The 19763-nt window shown below is 40.1% G+C and overlaps 1 protein-coding gene across 1 annotated transcript; it reads right to left on the bottom strand.

The window, feature by feature from the left end:
- Positions 1 to 1153: 1153 nt before the first annotated feature.
- Positions 1154 to 7646, bottom strand: LOC308282626 (aquaporin-8-like; the record flags this gene model as incomplete). Its single annotated transcript, XM_080723011.1, has 5 exons — positions 1154 to 1199; positions 2155 to 2289; positions 3799 to 4013; positions 5186 to 5312; positions 7393 to 7646. 5 exons carry the CDS (start codon positions 7644 to 7646, stop codon positions 1154 to 1156), a joined length of 777 nt encoding a protein of 258 aa, XP_080579137.1.
- Positions 7647 to 19763: the final 12117 nt, after the last annotated feature.

Genomic DNA, 19763 nt, shown 5'->3' with positions numbered 1-19763 from the left:
TCCCTGACTAATACGGCAAATATATCTTAAAACATTATAATTGTCCTCTATAACTACAATGTAAAATTAAAAACACCTTAAATATTTTATTTCTTCTAGAAATAGCTAATCTTTCACTCAGTAGGGGAAATGCCTGTCGCAAGTTGATGATGTCATAAATGTCATGTGTCATTTTTATGGCATGCATGTGCAAAAAAACAAACACAAACACATTTGAAATATTGATTTGATGCTCATATTAACCATAGGAAGTATTACGTTTGTTTTTATTTTCACATGCATGCCATTAATTCCATAGGGATAGATCACACTTGACATTTATGACATCATCAACTAGCGACGGGCATTTCCCCTATTGAGTGAAAGATTAGCTATTTCTAGAAGAAATAAAATAATTGAGGTGTTTTTAATTTTACATTGTAGTTATAGAGGACAATTATAATGTATTAAGGCATATTTGTCGTATTAGTCAGGGATCACTTTAAGTATATTTTGAGGTATTTGTACTTTACTTGAGAATTTCCAATTTCCAATACTTTTCCTTCTACTCCACTACATCCCAGAGGCAAATATTGTACATGTACTCCACTACAATTATTTGATAACTTTAGTTACAAGTTACTTTGCAGATATAAATTATAATATTACAAAACACACATTAAGCAAATTAGCCGATCTACAAGCTCACAACGCAAAGCACCGCGGTGTGAGCTTCTAGATCTGCTATTTTCAAACATTTCGTACTTTTACTTTTGATACTTTAAGTACATTTTGATACCAAAACTTTTTGTACATTTCCTTTTTTAATCCCAGACATTTATTTGTAACAGAGTATTTCTGTATTGCAGTATTGATACTTTTAAAACATTTCAGTACTTTTTCCACCATTGCATTAGATTAAATTATGAACCGTTATAGCAACACACGAGTCAACTGACAACAGACAAGGACCACAAAAAAGGAAAAAGATATGGAGGATCTCACTTTTTATTGTGTAAAAAACAGAAACATTTCTAATATAATAAAAAATAGCGTAGAATATATACATATACATAATATAAAAACATGCAACAGAACAAAATAAAGGGTTATATTGTTTTAGTAAGAAAGGGTACATTTGGATATAAATGGTCTCTCTCATGTCGACATGGTTTCATGGCTTCAGGAAGAGTCTGGTCTCTCTGTCTCCAAGGAGAAGTCTACAGGGGAAGAAGAATCAAATAATAACATTCATTAATATTCATTTATGGTTCTGTAATTCAGTGGTTCTCAAACCTTCTAGTGCCACATCCAAAGGAGACATTTGATGTCTTATATCGTCGTCGTCGGGTAGAAACCTCGTATCTCCAAGTTTCAAATGTGTACATTCTTTCGCAAAGTAAAGCCCTGCTTCATCATACAAGGCCGTCGCACAAAAGTAGTGAAAACAGCAGATCTAAAAGCACACAAACATTAAGTTAATAATCTGGGGACCTCCCAAAATAATCTGTGGACCCCCCCTGGGGGGCCCACAGGTTGAGAACCACTTGTCTAGATCATAGACTGTAGAAAAATATGGACGAAGCGAAGCCATTGGTTTCTATGCAGCGCAAATGGCCCTTTTCTACCCCTTGGAATGGGTGTCGCCATCATAGAATTGTAAAGGCATCAGAGATGCTATTGGCTGCCAACGGTCACGTGCAACCGCAGGGATACATGGGAGAATGTGGTCGGAGCCTCCCGAAATACAGCACACGAAGAAGAACACAGCCGGCTGGTATCAGTCGGCTGCCCCCCCCCCCCCCCCCCCCCCCGCAACTTTATCATTTATTTTAAAATAAATTGGACCACATTTCGACAAAACGAATATGATGGTGATTGAAAGGCAATTTTTAACTAGCGATAGGAACCATACAGTATTCATGAAAATGTTAATTAAGGTTAGAAAACGAAAGGGGAAAATGAATGGGATCCAATGGAGAACAATTATTTTTGCAGTTGGGGAAAACAGCGCAACTAGCGGCCAATCATAGGAAGTTTTACTTCCGTATTGGAGTCATTTTAAATCGGCAGAACTATGCCCCTGGTCTAGATAGGAGTAGGACTCTCCTATACAGTATGTGTCATGGATGGTGGTCACTGACTGGGTGAGGCTTGTAGTTGGGTTGCACCTACCGCACCAGTCCAGCGGCCACCAGGCCTCCTCCGATGGGGCCCACCCAGTACACCCAGTGGTAGGTCCAGTAGTTGGTGAGCAGCGCTGGACCGAAGGCTCTGGCCGGGTTCAGACACGTCCCAGAGACGTCCCCGCTGTGGGAGGAACACAAGACAGCTGCAGTTTAACGTGTGGAGTTCAAGGTCGTTTCATATTTATAGTCACCTGATACGTATGTTTTAGCTTTAGTCCAGTTTTAGTTGACTAAATATAAGGTTTTAATCAACTGTCGAAATGCCTGATTTAGCTGCTTGCCGAAAATAGCCGATCCACAAGCTCACAGAACGTCGCAGCTTGTATATCGGCTATTTTTGGAGCCTGACACCAAGCATAACATGACTTGTCTCAGTTCTAATGGATCTATAGTCCCTCCCAATAAAAGTGCAAATATATTGACAGCCATCAAAATATACTTGCCAAAGTTAAAATAGGCCTTCTCAAAACATTTGAAAATATATGGCTTAATTTATTTTGCTGATCTACAATTACACAAAGTATAAGCTAAACCTATAGCAAGTTGTTCATGTATTTTGATAAAGCTGTCAAATAATGTTGGTGTAGTAAAGTCTGGGAGGCAGTGGAGTATAAGTTTAAAGGACAACTAAATATGTCTTTTAAGCCAGCGATTTCTTTATTATTATTTACAGTAGCCCCAATAAGTCACATCTGCCCATAAAGGATTGCGGTGCATCTTGGGAATGGGCTTATTGTGTCTAAAAAGACATATTTAGACACTCGCATGCATGCCCCCAATCACTGAAATCAAAGTAATTAAAATCGCTAAAACGATAGAAAGCAATAAATGAAAACATTTTAACACTCGTCTTTTCTTTTCTCGATTTACAATCTAAAATATGAACCCATGTTGTAAAAAAAACAAAGTTGTCCTTTAAAGTAAAAATAAAATGGAAAATATACCTCAAAATGTTTCTTAAGCAGAGTACATGAGTAAATGTACTTACTACTTACATAGTTACTTTCCCACCACTATTTTAGTGGTGTTTGTATGTGATAAACTCTCTACAGTTGTGTGTGAAAGGTGCACATCATTAAGTTCATAGGAATTCTCACACAAGGCCAGGGCACCATATTATGAATATGATATCACACACATATCTTATCACACATTGCCATCTTATCTTCAAGTCTGGAGTCATTTGTGACTCCAGCAAACATGACAATGATGACATCCTACACTGAGAGATACAGATCTATGATTTACTAACATGATCTTGAGATCATATGCTAAATATAGCAGCAGCAATAGTACCAAAGTCCTGACACCACTACCGCTAAACTAAGCACAATCAAGTGAATATTGAGTAAGGCATGGATTTCTACACAGAGAGGGCAATTCTTTCAACATAAGATGCTGCATTCAAGTTCAAGAGAGTTTGGACAAGGCAATTCTCTTGAATGCCGCCTTCAGGTATGGCATGGAAAGAGGGCATGTGCCTTTCTTTCACCATAGTGAAAACTGCATTCATGGTCTGGAGAGGGCACTTTTTACATACGGGTAAAAGGGCAGGGCCTCAAGCCCCCTTTGATGTCTGTGTGTGCCTGGTGACAAATATGGCAAAGGACTGCAGAGTAGTTGTCCTCACCCTGCCAGGACGTTGATGATGACGGTGCAGCCCACCATGAAGGGCACCAGGGGGCTCCTGCTCTTGGGGTTGACGGCCCCCAGCAGCACCACCATGGTGACCAGGCAGGTCATGGCCACCTCCCCGAACAGAGCCCCGCTCAGCTGGCTCTCCTCCTGCAGCAGGTCGAAGGCTGCTCCCTGGGCCCTGGCGTAGTGCTCCCTGCTGGTCATCGCCTGCGAGGACACAGCGGTCAAACAGTCACCAAGTGTTGGTTTACAGGGGGTGTAAGGTGATAGTCACAGTTAAAATAATCGTTAAATTGATCTATATTTGCATGGTAATCGTTGCTTTGGAGAGTTTGTTCAGTAATAACAGGGGTCCCATTTCTCCAGTGAACAGAAAGTTTGTGTGTGCGTGTCGACCCGCTCTCCGCTCCAATTCTGCTCCCCTTGGGGCCGTGCGCCACATGTTGTGCCTCGCACGGCTCGCAGCACAGAGCACACGAGAGCAGAACAGAGGAAAGCACAATAAATTCTCAGCGCCTCATGTCTCTGTCATCCACACAAGTCTTTTTATAAATACTTTGTGTCAGTTAACGTTATATCACCAGACGGTCAAAGGATATACGATTCGAAACGCAAGAGAAATGGATTTTGGCTGAATGAACCACACTCTCCTCGAGTAGCCCCCATCTCTCGAATCTGGTGATTAATCAATAACCAACAGGATTTAATATTGTCCATCTTAAAGTGTCTACATAAAAACTAAGATGGGGACTTTTTCCAACATATTAGGCTCAACTCCGTGTCCGTCGAGGCTCACTGCCGTTTCACTATACCAAGGGCTCTAGATGAGAACGGAGTTCAAACCACGGAGCTTTCCATGTTGGTATCATGGAGGTATGGTTGATATTTACAGACGTTGAAGAACGACATCTTTCCACTCTTTTTGCAGAGGAAAAGTTATTTTCCTCACTACTGCCCCTACGGTGACCGCGGGTACTTCTTGCTACGGACAAGTCCAGGACGCTCAGTTGAGCGGTGTACATAATCATACGGACAAGTACGGACAGGGAGATAGAACGGACACCAAACGGACTAAACAGAAGAAATCTCTCTCCCCCTTCGTTTCTAGTGTCGACCTGCGGTCCTTGTGTATTACTATGCATGATACTTTAATGTTTTAGAGATCAAAAAAGGTTGAAAATTACTGCGACATACAGCCCATTTGCATGGGCCCATTTTTAGTTTTTACTCTGACTTTTACAGAATTTAAAGAAATGCCTCTAGAGATGAGATCACATCAATAAGGTTGATAAAGACTAAAGTCAGATAATACCACAAAACGTCTTGATTTCAGATTGAGAAATCTTTCGATAAGTAGAGAGAGCGAGAATGACACTCACCTTTGCCATCGCTGCTCCGATCACCCCTCCTCCCACTTGACTGAGCAGATATGGGATGACCATGTTCAACTCCATGCCCCCACACAGGTAGATGGCCATGGTGAAGGGGGGGTTGAAATGAGAGCCGCTGCATGGAGGAGGGGGCAAAGGGTTAAACCTTTTATGAACTGTTGTTTTTACACACATGAACTCCTATCAGCCTGGAGGAGTGGGACTTCAATGGGAGCAATCAGTTCACGATTAGATAGGCTTGTTCTGTCATCATCATTATTATTATCCTTAATAAACGTGTTTAACCAGTGGTCCTCGAGGGGGCAAGGGTCTTCAACAGGGGGTCGGGGACCCCTAGGGAGTCCACAGAGTTACTACAGGGGGGCCGCCAAATCTTTGTGTGATAGGATGATTATTTAAAAATAACAACTTGAACCCCTCGCATCCCTATTCTGAGGAGAAATTTGGCCAAAAATAGCAGATCTACAAGCTCTCAACGAGCTTGTAGATCGGCTATTTTCGGCAAATAGGTTTGGTGTAGAGGTAAAAGCAGCAGACCAAGTACATAGTGAAAGGTCAAGTTTACAAAATATCAACTATTTAAGTGGTTAAATGTCTGAAAATACATTAACGTGAATCCAACATAGACTGATGACAGTGCTGTCAAACAAGTCTATGAATCTATCAATGAAATCGATGAAAATCTCCATCAAACATTTATACAATATGTAGAGGGGGGTCTCTCTCTCAACGAAGGGGTCCTTGGCCTGAAAACATTGAAGACCCCTGTTCTAAGGGGTTACAGCTGGATTTGTTAATATAGCATACAAAAAACTAAAACACCTGAACTACCATACATCAGCACAACATCTGAAAATAGGCTGCATTTTAAAATGGCAATAATAACAATAATCATGAACAATTGTGAAGAAAAAAAAAACAGTCAATATTTTAGAATTCTTTTTCACAACACAAATCTTGTATGGGGTCCCTGGCACAAAACATTCTCAGATGGGGGTCCACAGGCCAAATACATTAATTTGGGGGGTCCTTGAGTCAGAGGAAAGGTGAAAGCCCTGAAACCTGACAGCAGCAAAAAAGGTATTTTGCAACTGGAGCCCACAGTGTGTGTGCCTTTTTGCTTTGACTAATTGGGGGTCCTTGACATAAAAACGTTTGAGAACCACTATTACCAGAGAGCAGCTTTAGTATCTCAAAAGTCAAACATGTTGTGATGTGATGCACAGTAGCATGAGAAAGGGTCATAAAATCTATTGTCAGAAGACTGAGAACGTCTCCTCTCATTATCTTATCTGAAAGCAACATTTTAACTATCCATGGTCGTCAGACTGCATGCGAGGCAGGTTTATGTGCGGAGCACATTTCACTCACAAAAATGCTTTATGTAAAAAGAAAATCATAAAAATAATTTTCAATTTAGGTGCAGACGATACCTTAAGGTATAAACACATCAAATGCAGAGACAGTGTTAGTGCCTCAGTAAACTAGGATCATAGGTAAACCAAGAACCAAGCATCTAAACAGTCTAAAAATTATAATCTGTAGACTGAAGCTATGGAACTATATGCCGGGTAAACAAACCCAAAAAAGAATCAAAGTAATGGATTAAGAGCAATAAAACATAAACTGCTAGCCTATAAAGAAATATTTTTGTTTTATTGATATGTGTTGTAATAATAATGTATTAAACCACTTAAACCTCTCTTTATACTTAATTGACCAGGTCCACTCATATTTTCCTCTACACCAAATCTCTTCACCAAAATAAATAGCTGACCTACAAGCTCAGATGTGTTGGAAACATGACACAATGTGTGAGCTTGTAGATCTGCTATTCTCAACCAAACGATAAGGACTCTATAGGTCTCAAGTAGATTAAAGGGATAGTTCACCCATAAGAAAATCACTTATTTTCAATCGATTACTCACCCCACGAAGCCTTGAATTCATGGAGATTTATGTTTTTGTTTTTGTCACATTCCCAAGACAATAATTTGATGACTGACTGCGGTCCCCTATGGAATCACAAAGGAGACTTGTTTTTGTGTCTCCATAGGGAACTGATGCTCAATGTATCCCGATGAAACTGAATAGCTCAGTTCAACTTGTTCTTATACTTTTGCCCATGCATTTATAAAGAGAAACAACAACAACAACAACAACAAACAGGGATAAAGGAGCGTCTTCCTCCTCACCTGATCTCGGCCATGCAGGCCACCATGACGGCCACGGCCAGGCCGTGCACCAGGGCGGGCTGCAGCCGCCCCGCCGCCTCCACGTTCTCGATGACCGACACGCAGCCGATGAACACGAAGAACGCCGTGCCCACCAGCTCCGCCAGGCACGGCTGGAACACCCGCTCAAACCTGTTGGGAGGTCTGGCCGGAGGAGGAGGAGGTGACCTCTGGGAGTCCAGCAGTTCCCCCAGCTCCATCTTCTCGTCAGCCATTGGTATTCTGTTCAGAGAGAGAGAGAGGGAGAGAGAGATGGGTCTGGTCGTACCCTGTTGGTTTAGAGAGAGAGAGAGAGAGAGAGAGAGAGAGAGAGAGAGAGAGAGAGAGAGAGAGAGAGAGAGAGAGAGGTCTGGTTGTACTCTATTGGTTTAGAGAGAGAGAGAGAGAGATGGATCTGTGAGGATAGAACTCTTGAGTGATTCCGTCCTGAGCTGTGCGTCCAGATATCTGCACGCTTGTGCCGACTAATGGTTTGAACTTTGGTAAAGTTTGGCGGGAGGAGGAGAGGAGGCAAGGCCTTAAGGAGATGTTGCACCCAATGACTGACCTGCTGTGAACCCAACCTTCTAGCCTCTCTCCAGGCACGTGCACACATAGACATCAAAGGGGGCTTGAGCCCGTGCCCTTTTACCTGTCTGTAAAAAGTGCCCTCTCCAGACCATGAATGCAGCGTTTACTATGGTGAAAGACATGCAAATGCCCTCTTTCCATGACTGAAGGCAGCGTTCAAGAGAATTGCCTTGTCCAAAGTCTCCTGAACTTGAATACAGCATCTTGTGTTTAAAGAATTGCTCTCACTGTGTAGAAGTCCATGCTGTACACCACCTCTACAGTATTGCCTTTTTTATGCTTAGTTTAGTGTGGCAAGTACCGAAAAATAGCCGACCTCCAAGCTCAAAAGCTCACAAGCTCACAAGCTGCGACGCATTGTGAGCATGGAGGTCGGCTATTTTCAATATTTTCAATATTTTCACCAAAAGGCCATTTTAGAAATGTCAGCCCCTGCCTCTCTACCATTCTCTGCACGTCCCTGCCTCTCTCTGTCTCTCTCTTATTAATCTAAGACAGTTTGACCATCATCAACATCACATGATAATCAGGTAAATCCCTTTTGCTGACTGGTTGAGATAAAAGCAAGTGTTTAAAAAAATCTCCTAGCTTGTTTTCGGCACTAAATTAAACTTAATAATTTACTCGGAAGTTTATAGATAACTATGTTTTTTGAAAAGAGGCACTTTTTCCCCCCCGAGCACAGCAAAGGCTGAAGTGGAAGTTTTATCAGTGCAAGGGTCTCTGTAATAAAACTAAACGCACGGCAGTTGTTCACAAATGTTTTCGGAGTGGGAAATGGGTCAAATAAAACTAACTACTGTAGGTCTGGAAGATCAACATGAACCCTGTTATGATGATAGTAAAAAAAAAAGCACTTTGAAAGGATCATTAATGCAAGTTTATTTGTAGAGCACTATTCAATTCAAAGTGCCTTACATAAACCATTAAGTGCAAGAAGACACATTAAAGGACAATTTGAATACATTTAAAGTTAAAAAACAATGATGTTGTTTCAGCTTTTCAAGTAGGCTCATGTCGATGCTCATGTCGATGTTAGGAGAGGTGAGGAGTATTTTAGGTTGTATTTTTACCAGTAAGACTCCCTAATAGGGAGATAAGCGACCGCCAGGTCGCAGCGTGATTTTAGGGCAAAATGTGTAGGGCTCAGTGTCCAAAAATGTGTTTGAAAAAATCGGCCTGATGGTGGCGCTATATGGGACAGATCCATGTTGATGACATGAGTGTAGACATACTGTGTACTGATTTGCGTGATTTTAGGGCAAAATCTGTAGGAGCAGTGTCCAAAAATGTGTTTTAAAATGTTTATAATTATTGAAAACTGCCATCATGTAGGAAGCTTGTGTGTTCTAGTAGTTATTTATCTGATCATTGTTTGTGAATTGTCATGTCGGATCATTATCTACTGTATGTCGAATGTAATGTCCTGTAAACCCTTGGAAGCATGACACTTTAAATAAAGAAATATCAATAAATCAAATCATAAGAAATCAAAAACCTCAAAAGGTTGCAGTAAAAAAAAAACTTTGATTTCAAAACTATAGTATAGCAGAACTGCATTTTTCAGCATGAGTTTGGCATGAGATATTATGTGGTGCATAAAAACTGAACACTGCTTCTGCATTTAGTTTAGACTTTGGAGACAGAAGGCCGACCTGCATGTTTACTGTAACACTAAACAATGCAACCCCCAGTAGATAAGATAATACACAATGATCTAAGCATTTACTTCCATGGAAAGTCTAGCTTTTTGTGTTAAAGAAAAAAAATAGCCTGCATCGAATTCCATGACACAGCTAAATCCGTTACCTAGTACCAATCATTGGTTGATATTTGATTACACATTAAACAAAAAGTTGTTGCTGGAGATTCATTAAACAATGTTTTAATAGACAGGCTCATTTTGAAGCGTCAAACAGACTTGTCCTCACTGACCTCAACTCCATGTTTCTGCTACAGTAAACCTGATGGCTACAGTACATGCTAGCCTTGTAATTCAGTTTTACAATAACGATCTTGACAATATGAGACAATATCTCATACTGTACGTCAGTGGTTCTCAATTTACAAATTTACAATTTACAATTGAATCATTTTAATAGACGCTCAGAGCGATTTAGAATAAGCAAGGACAACACAAGGTAATGCATCAAATGCACAGCTATAGTAATCTCAAATCGTTGGTAAGCCATCATCAGTTTAACAATAGATTGAGAAAATAATCTATAATCTGTACATTGAAACTATACACACACTAAAGCAGGGGTTTTAAGGCCAAGGACCCCTTAGTTGAGAGAGAGATGAAGCAGGGACCCCCTCTAAATATTGTATAAATGTGATGCAGATTTTAATCGATTTGATAGATAGATGCATAGACTTTTTGACAGCACTGTCATCAGTCTATGATGGATTCATGTTTTAAGTAAACTTGACCTTTCAATATGTATTTGGTCTGCTCTTTATTACCTCTACACCAATCCTATTTGCTGAGGATTGGTGTAGCTGCGAGGCGTTGAGAGCTTCTAGATCTGCTATTTTTGGTTAAAGTTCTCCTCACCTCAGAATAGGGATGCGAGGGTTCAAGTTGTTCATTTAAAAGAATGATCCTATCACAAAGATTTGGTGGCCCCCTTGTTGAAGACCTGGCTCCTGTCTACCTAAGGCACCTTTTCGACTTTAGCACCACACCGCACCACATAAAAATATCTACATTTTCCATTACACAAAAGTACCCCTATCGGTAAGACACAAATTGACCCTTTTTACTGTGATTATAATACAATATACATTTGTATTGCAACTATCCTAAATTATAATACACTATAATGGATTATAACTGTGATTACACTATAAAGTATTAATGTATTACTATGATAATTATAATACACTATAGATTATAACACAATATAATCTAGTATCATGTATTACAACTCTATCCTGGTGGTCTAAATGAAAAGTCAGTGAGTGATCACTCAGTCATTATGAAGCGTTTGGCCCTGTTTGGCGTAGCTCAGACCTACTCTAGATTGGTTACTTTTTAGTACCACATTTAGTACCACTTTCACACCACTCTACCCAGGTCCTTGTAGTGGAAAACCTGGCACAAGTGGGCGGTGTGGTATGGAGTGATGTGGTGTTAGGCCTGTGGAAAGGGGCTTAAAATGCCATCTAAATCATATTTTATCCTTTGCGTAAGCCTGTAAGGTCGTCAAGGCTAGGGCAAGTGCAAACCCTTTCATGTGAAGGATCCACATATTTGTGTTAAAATGTTTCAAGAGATTTGTTTATTTGTCACATTGTGAGATCTGCTATCTTCTGATAGCTGCTGTATTGTACATTGGGTTAAATCGGTTAAACTTGTTTTTGTTTGTTATATTATGACATTTTGTTGGGGACCCCATGGAATCCCCTCCAAGGACCCCTGGGGCTTCTTTGTTTTTCATCACTTCCCTTTTCACTTGTTTATCCTGCGAGATCACGCTCTCGATTGGGTCAAATTGGTATCCTGGCCTGATGTCGTATTTTGTCTCTACTAAAGAGCCGGGGAGAGGAAATATCAGCAAATAAAAAATGTCACTTAATTAATAGGAGATCTTCTCATACCGACTACACAGTATAATCAATGTTCTTATCAATCAAGGCATTCTGTGGATTCCCAGACAGGCCAGCCACAGAGATTTGAGTCTACAATGACAGTGTGTACGTCATTGTAGACGTTTGCATATCAAAACACATACAGTAGCACAGTGTGGACTGAATGTACCCTTGTCGTCTATAGGTGATAAGGTACGGTATGGTTTGGACAATGTCAATAAGCAAGTTGCACTAATATTCATCTGACCAGGCCAGGCTTTTGACAAAAACAAAAGTCCTTTTCAACACTGCACTAAATAGTCACCTTGATATCGTTGCTGTTGTATTTCACATCGTGCTTAGCCTTTTTGTCATATTAATGCCCTACTACATTATTTTACTTGGCACAGTAAAATGTGCCAGCACATACAGTATGGTCCAACAATTACAGCAGTGCACAGATGAAAATGTACAGATAAGCAAAAAAAAAGAAGAAAAAAAAGAAAGAAAAAAATACATATTTAAAGAAAATGAACAACCCAGTGTTTAAACCACAGGGCAGAAAGAGGTGATCATAACAATGAATTTGATAAAACTAGGGGAAATATGTTTGCGAAGTATGTTTGTAGGTTTTTATAAATGTTGAATTAAAAGCATTAACCAGAGTTTGTGACTACATGATAACTACGTTGTCTGATTCTATTGAAAAGTAACAGTTTTAGCCAACAGTCAGTGACTACAGTAGGCTATGCATGTATATGTCTTCTTGCACGATGTATGATCTATCTGTGAGTGTGTGGAGATTTAACTGAAACATTTTTGGTCACACACAGGGTTATAGGCCTACTACAGTTACACTATATGGTGGGTTGTTAGCTTGTTAACCCCATTTGTAACACCATTTTATCTTTACAGCGTCTTAAAGAAACGTGCCTGAATTAACGTCCTGCCACAGGGTCCCTGACCTCATGTCTTCATACAGGACAGTAAAATCCTGAGCGGAGTTTAAAGCAGAGGTTTCCAAAGTGGGGTCCGGGGACCCCCAGAGGTTCTTGAGGGGATTCCAGGGGGCCCACAGCAAAAAGCAATTAATACAGCATCACAGTATAGACCCAGTGACAATGCAGAATCTGTCTTGAGAGATTAACTGTATAGTGCATATAGTGCTGCAAAATATATCGTATATATAGATTAACTGTATAGTGCCTAGTAGTGCTGCACAATATATCGTATCGTTTTCGCGGTATGTGCACAATATCAGTGTTGCAAAAGGCAACAATATGAAATTTGTATACGTAATATTGTATATCAATATTGAAATATTTGGCATAAATACAGAGATATTAATCTTTTTCCATATAGTGCAAGTTACACATTTCCAAGGTAACAAGTGTTTGAATTAGGGCTGTCACGATTCCGATTCCGATTCGAATCGCGAAACGAACCGAAATTTGACGTTCGATTCAGTGAATCGAAAAAACACAACCCGAATCGCGATTCACTTAAGTGCATGAAAATGTTAAACCTTTTGTTATTCTCATTCTCATTTGTTATTCAAATAAAAGTGACTTATTGAGAAACATTAAATAAATCAAGACAGTAGCCTAAATTAATAGTCATATAGCTCTCAGTGCTGGAAAAAGGGGAAAAAAAGAGTATATCTATATTGTATCAAAAATCGAATCGGATTGAATCGTGACCTTAGAATTGAAAATGTAATCATATCGTGGATTAGGCATATCGTGACAGTCCTAGTTTGAATAAACGTCTTCTATCCATTGTGTTGTTTATCTCTCACTGTCCTGATAAGAGCGACAGAAGACTTCAGATGGTGATAAGACAGCGTTGCACTATGGACAGGCAGGGGGCTCTTCATGCCTATCTAAGATCAGCAGTTTGAGGCTTTCCATCAAGCTTTATGACAAAGTTTATGAGTTTTATTTCGCAAAATAACCCACCTTGGCCAGGAGGACTGGACCGCCCCCTCAATCAGCCTCCCAGACAACTGACCATAATGTAGAGCAGCAGACAACTGACCATAATGTAGAGCAGCAGACAGCAGTGGGATGTTTCTATTCAGACCTCTATTCAGGAGATGGAAAAAAAGGGTTGAAATGTCCACCACTACAGGTGGAAAGTGGGGAAATGTTCAAAACATTAGTGTTCCACATTCGGGAGAGTGTTTTTTGCAAGTCTTTCAGTCTGAGTGTATCAAAAAAGCAACTGGGTTAAGCACCGTTGGTCCGGCCAGGTTAACATTCACCAGGTTAGCATTCACCAGCATCGGCAGGTTAGCATTTCACCAGGTTAGCATTCACCAGCGTTCATTTTACTGAGGTTAGGGTTAAGGTTAGGTTTAGGTGTATCTCCGTCCCCCGACTTTCGTCACCTCCGTGGCTCCGCACAGCCAATCACAAGCTTCTGCCCAGTTGCTTTTTTGATACACTCGGACTGAAAGACCTGCAAAAAACACCCTCCCTTCCACATTCAACTACATGGAGAAGGAAGGTGAACAGTTTGAAAACTCACATTATGGAGGATCATTAAACTTCAATGATATTTCAGCAGTGCCACTGTTGGTACTGTTACTGTACACGTGTACAGGTTAAGCGGAACGGTCAGCCTAAACCCTTGTCGGCCGAATGTTCCGGTCTCCTGAACACTCGACCCACTTGGTGCAGCACCAGTCAGGTGGACCACTAGGCCTACTTGGTGAGAACAGACTACATCCCAGTTAGGAAGAAAGAAAAAAAAAATCAAAACAAACAAACAACCTGGGCCGCTGGGCGCTACATTCCCTCTGCCAACCTGGGCAGAGCAATGGACTGACCTCATTCCTTATATTCCGTCCAAGCCGCTTCTTTTCACCTGACAGGTGAGAGTTTGCCCCGGCTGGACGTAGCGTGTGTATGGAACACGTTATTCCAACCAGTTCCTTTACCCTCCATCAGGGGCACCGGCTGGCCTGGGGGAGGCAGTATAGAGACCAGGATTACTGCATGTTTGTTGTGAGGGTACCTATAGGAGAAACAGGGAGAACATGCAAACTCCACCTAGGGTATGGGCACTGATTGCGACCGTCAGGTTGCCGTTACTATCAAAACCTCGACCAGCTGTCCGTCAGTCCATCCGTCCGTCCGTCAGTCCGTCTGTCACATGTCACACTTTTGCTCTGCTCATATCTCCGCAACCGTTGCCCCGATCCATGCCAAATTTTGCACACACACTCCTTGCCACTCTCACATGGCCCTCTTCTAGTGCCACCATGAGGCCGATTCTTGCAAAACACATTTTTGGACACTGCTCCTACAAATGTTGCCCTAAAATCACACAAATTGGTACACACTTGCTCTACACTCATGTCATCAACATGGATAGTCGATTTTTTAAAACACATTTTTGGACACTGCTCCTACACATTTAGCCCTAAAATCACGCTGCGACCTGACGGTCGCTTATCTCCTGATTAGGGAGTCTTACTGGTGACCTTCTAGCTGTGAGGCGACAGCGCCACCATGCTCCCTTTGGTTCAGTTTGTTTTACGAGCGTCCAAAACAACCATAAACATAACAACATAAGAACCACAGTTTGAGAACCAGTAACAATTGACTGCGAGTGACATTTACATGCTTAACAACAGGGTTGACCTCCATGTACTGCTTGTTGAAGAAAGGGGCCATATATCTTCAGACAGTTCAGGTCAGATCATAGGCAATACAAGATAATGCTGACCAAAACAAGGCAAGAAAAACGTTCAGGTATTATTAACTAATCTGTTATCAGAGCACTATATCCAATCTAAACTCCAACTAGCCTCACACAGGCCCATGTGATGCAGATTTCTGACTTCATAACAGATTTGACAACCCAGGTCTAACCCACTGCCATTGATAGTTACACCTCTGGCCGGTAAAGTGTGCTGTTGTACACCAAACAGAGCAAATATAGTTTTACGTATAGTTTTAAGTCAAGTGGATGCAGAGCAGAGTTCACAACTATAACAAATACAATCAATGGTGAACTATGTAGTTAAAGTTTGTGAATGCTACCATTAGAAAGATGGGCTAATAGCCTACTATCTGTGTTTATAGGCTAATTTTTCAATATTAATTATTAATAGTTAGCTAAGACACCGATTTCCATGGTAATGATGGACTAGGTTGGGTTGAATTGAGGACAAGTATTCATTTAACCTAGCATCCCCATTCAGTCCAGTTGAACATCATATTAAAATTAAAGTATAGTTACTAGCTAGCAAGTTCACAACAAGTTGCATTCATTTACGAGTTCGTAGATTTGCAATTTATCATCATCAAATTGAACAGGGCTAAACTGATACAACTGTAGCCTAGTTCCATAGGGGGAGGTCATGAACACCTGACACAAAGAAATCACCAGCTTGGATAAAACTGTAAGTAAACATTACTATGATGCAAGAGCAAGAGTGACCACAAGATGGCAGCATATCATCGTTAATGAAAATGGTACAATGTTGGTTCAGGTGTCCCCAATCAGTCTGTCAAACATTTTAAAGGACCCGGCCCCAAAATGAAATGATGTTATGGGGCTGTTAAGTATGACATCATTTTGTAGGCAGAGGAGAATTTCTGCCCCCAGTTTCTGTGAATCTTTTTACTATTTACACATTTTTCTTCTCTTTGTTGTTGAAAGGAAAGTGTTAGAATTATACTTTAGTCGTTATTTTTTAGTCGTTGTTTTTTGAAATAGCGAGGGACAGAAAATGCTCTGGGGGCAGATTCTCCTCTGCCTACAAAATGATGTCACGGCTTAAAAGCCCCATTTGGTCATGGACACAACAATATTGTTCCAAGGAGCCCCATAAGATTTGTTTTCTGGTTGTCCTACACCAGGGGTGGGCAACTTTGATGACGGAGAGGGCCACTATATTTTCACACTCACTCCAGGGGGGCCACATTGCAGTCAAACGTAGCAAAAGTAGCCGATCTACATGCTCAAAACGCATCACAAGTGGGACACATTTTGAGCTTGTAGATCTGCTATTTTTGAATTGGAATCCTGAATAGTTTTTTTTGTGCCATTTTTAAATTTGAATCCTGAAAATTTGCATTTTTATTTAATTTCAAATGCATTTATATGTTCTCAAATGTACAGTATGAACTTAAATACAAATACATTGGACAATGGACATAAAACAAAAAAGACTAGTGCTAGTCATTAAGCTACTGATATAGACTGAAGTAATTAAAGCTGGTCATGTTTTGCATGTTTAGAATTGTAACAGCTGAAATCAATAATATATCAGTATTCCGAGATTAACCTGCGGGCCGCATTAAGTGAAGGCGTGGCCGCATGTGGCCCCCGGGCCCCGGTGGCACGGTCTCTCTGCTATCTAAAACTCAGCACAAAAAGAAAGGAAACTTGACTTCAGTCCATTATATCTTCCCTTTAATAATACCAAATTGTATTGTGTTTTATATAATTTTCATCATTGATTCGTCACCTTTACAACGAGGTACAGCTTGTAAGCATCGGGGATTCGAGGCATGAGCTACACAGCCAAAAGTGTGGGTAGCGCCGAACAACATTTTGCCAAAATGGCTTGCAATACTGTTGTTGGCATTTACGCTTGTTTTGGGCTCCGCTGACACAGAGCTTAAAGGAGTAGTTCACCCCCAAAATGACTTTTTTTCTATTGATTACTCAGGCCATGGAGAGTAGAGTTCAATAATATTTTTTGGTTTTTGTAAGACAAAAATGTGATGACAATAAATTTACCCCCATTGATTCCGGATGGTGACCCGTTTCGAAACGGGTCACCATCCGGAATCAATGGGGGTAAATTTACTCGAATCAAAATTTTGTCTTAGGAATGTGACAAAAACCAAAAAATATTATTGAACTCTACTCTCCATGGCCTGAGTAATCAATAGAAAAAAAGTCATTTTGGGGGTGAACTACTCCTTTAACATTAACAAAGTGTAAAAATGGCCAATATGTGTTGTTTTTTCTTTTCCTTATTACTGTGGAAGAGTGCAATCATTCAATGCTCCAAGCAACAAAGGTGAACACTAAAATAACAGTATTACAGGCCTGCCTGGCCATTTTGACCATTTTGGTGGGGCGCTACCCACACGTTTGGCTGTGTTCCTCATTCCACTAATGCCAGATCCTTACAAGCTGTACCCTGTTGTAAAGATGACAAATCAACGATAACAAGGATATCAAACACAATACCATTTGGCATAATTAAAGGGGGGATATAATGGACCAAATGTTGGCAAGTTTTGGGTCGGCGCTACCCACACGTTTGGCTGTGGTGCTCATTCCACAAATGCCTGATGCTTACAAACTGTACCTCGTCGTAAAGGTGACAAATCAATGATAAAAATCATATAAAACACAATACAAATTGGTATTATTAAAGGGGAGATATAATGGACCGAAGTCAAGTTTCCTTTGTTTTTGTGCTGAGTTTATGTACTGTATATCATAGTGAGTGAGCTAGAAAGTACTTGAGTCTCTCAATTATTTGCATTGCAAAACGATTCGATACCGATTACCACATTATAAAACGATACGATACAAAGCCAAAACGGTACGATATTTCGCTTTTGCAAACAATATAGTAGATTTTACGATTCAGTTACTATTTCGTTACACGCCTAAAAAAACAGTAGCCTCCGCAATTTTCAAATGCTTCCGTCATACATACATTTACAAATCTATGTAAATAGTCCAAGCATACATACTGTAGCTTGCTGCTTAGCAGAAATGGGAATTGGCAATATATAAAATGTAACGGATTTTAAAATATGACGGAAATGACAAACAGTTGAAAAAGTTTAATAATTTCTGTTTAATTATTATCAAGAAACATTGTACCCGGCAAAAAACAAACAAACCCACGTTCTTATCATAATTATGAGCAAACAAGATTGCTAGAATGCTATCATAGAAAGTATTTTGTTCATTCTCAAAGAGAAGAGTCTGAACTGGATGTGTGCTGTGCAGAAATATACCCTAGCAAAGTTAAAGATTGTCATCTGCTGAAAAATAATAAAGTAAAAATGTTTTCGATGTAGATTTGAGTCTGAGCAAGAGCCATCTGTAAAAAGCACTGTATTATTATTACTATTATTATTATTTTGTCTTAAAATTTGATTGAACAAATTAAATCCCTTTTGTTAATACAGGCTGTTTTCTCATAATCACAGCGATTATCAGCAGATAAATTGTGTCGATTGTAATGAATTTATGCAGATAAAAAGTGCAACCTAAAGCATTGTTCCTTAATGCCATGATACATACATGTTCCATCATATGATGGCGTCACACACCGAAAACAGACACAATCACAACGGGGTGCGGAATGGATGCGATGCGTTGTGAGCTTGTAGATCAGCTGTTTTCGGCATGCATCACTGTCAGTGTCATACGATAAAAGTATAAATTGTGTGAAGTGAGGTAAAGCTTGTTGAACGAGCACAACACTTTCTATGCTGGGAGTGTACTGTATAGAGGGAATTTTAAAAAGTTATGCATTTTGTTGTATTGCACCTGTGCCAAAACGATTTGGCCATTATTAAAGCACTCAGCTCGTCGTGCGAGCCAAACTAAATTTCTATTTAACTTGTTTTTCTTTGGTCTTTTGATCCTTATAGATACAAAATGCGTAAAAAGATCAGCATTATATAGCAATTATAAAAAAACAAACACTTCTTAGGCTGAGCGACACAATGAATTAAGGCCACGTTAAAAAACGGACTAAACATTCATGCCAAAGATAAATACAGCTGCAATCCCCCATCTCTCATCTAAATTATTATCACCCACCCAGATAACCTCTACACAAAGAAGGAATGTCGTCGAATACACAAAAAAAGGACAAGTTATGTTCTTGTAGACCTTAAAAGGACAAAGATTATCCAGTATCTATGGCACAGTGAAATCTGCTACAGTATCCTGGTTTCCACAAAGCATTCATAAGGAACAATTAGAGCGAGATGAATGTACGGTGCAGTCCTGTTAGCTGTGTGTGAGAGAGAGAGAACTAGGGTTGGGATCAAGGAGAAACAAGGGGAATTGGGAGTAGGGATGGGACGATATGAACATTTCATATCACAATTATTGTGACAAAAGAAATAGTGATTTATGATATTATAATCAAAATCCATTATCCCGGAACATTTGCCAAAAAATAGCCGATC

The sequence above is a fragment of the Nannobrachium achirus genome, assembly GCF_963921795.1.
Source record: "Nannobrachium achirus genome assembly, chromosome: 4".
Classification (NCBI taxonomy): domain Eukaryota; kingdom Metazoa; phylum Chordata; class Actinopteri; order Myctophiformes; family Myctophidae; genus Nannobrachium; species Nannobrachium achirus.
The sequence above is the reverse complement of the archived record's forward strand: the minus strand, read 5'-3'. Positions and strand labels throughout refer to the sequence as shown.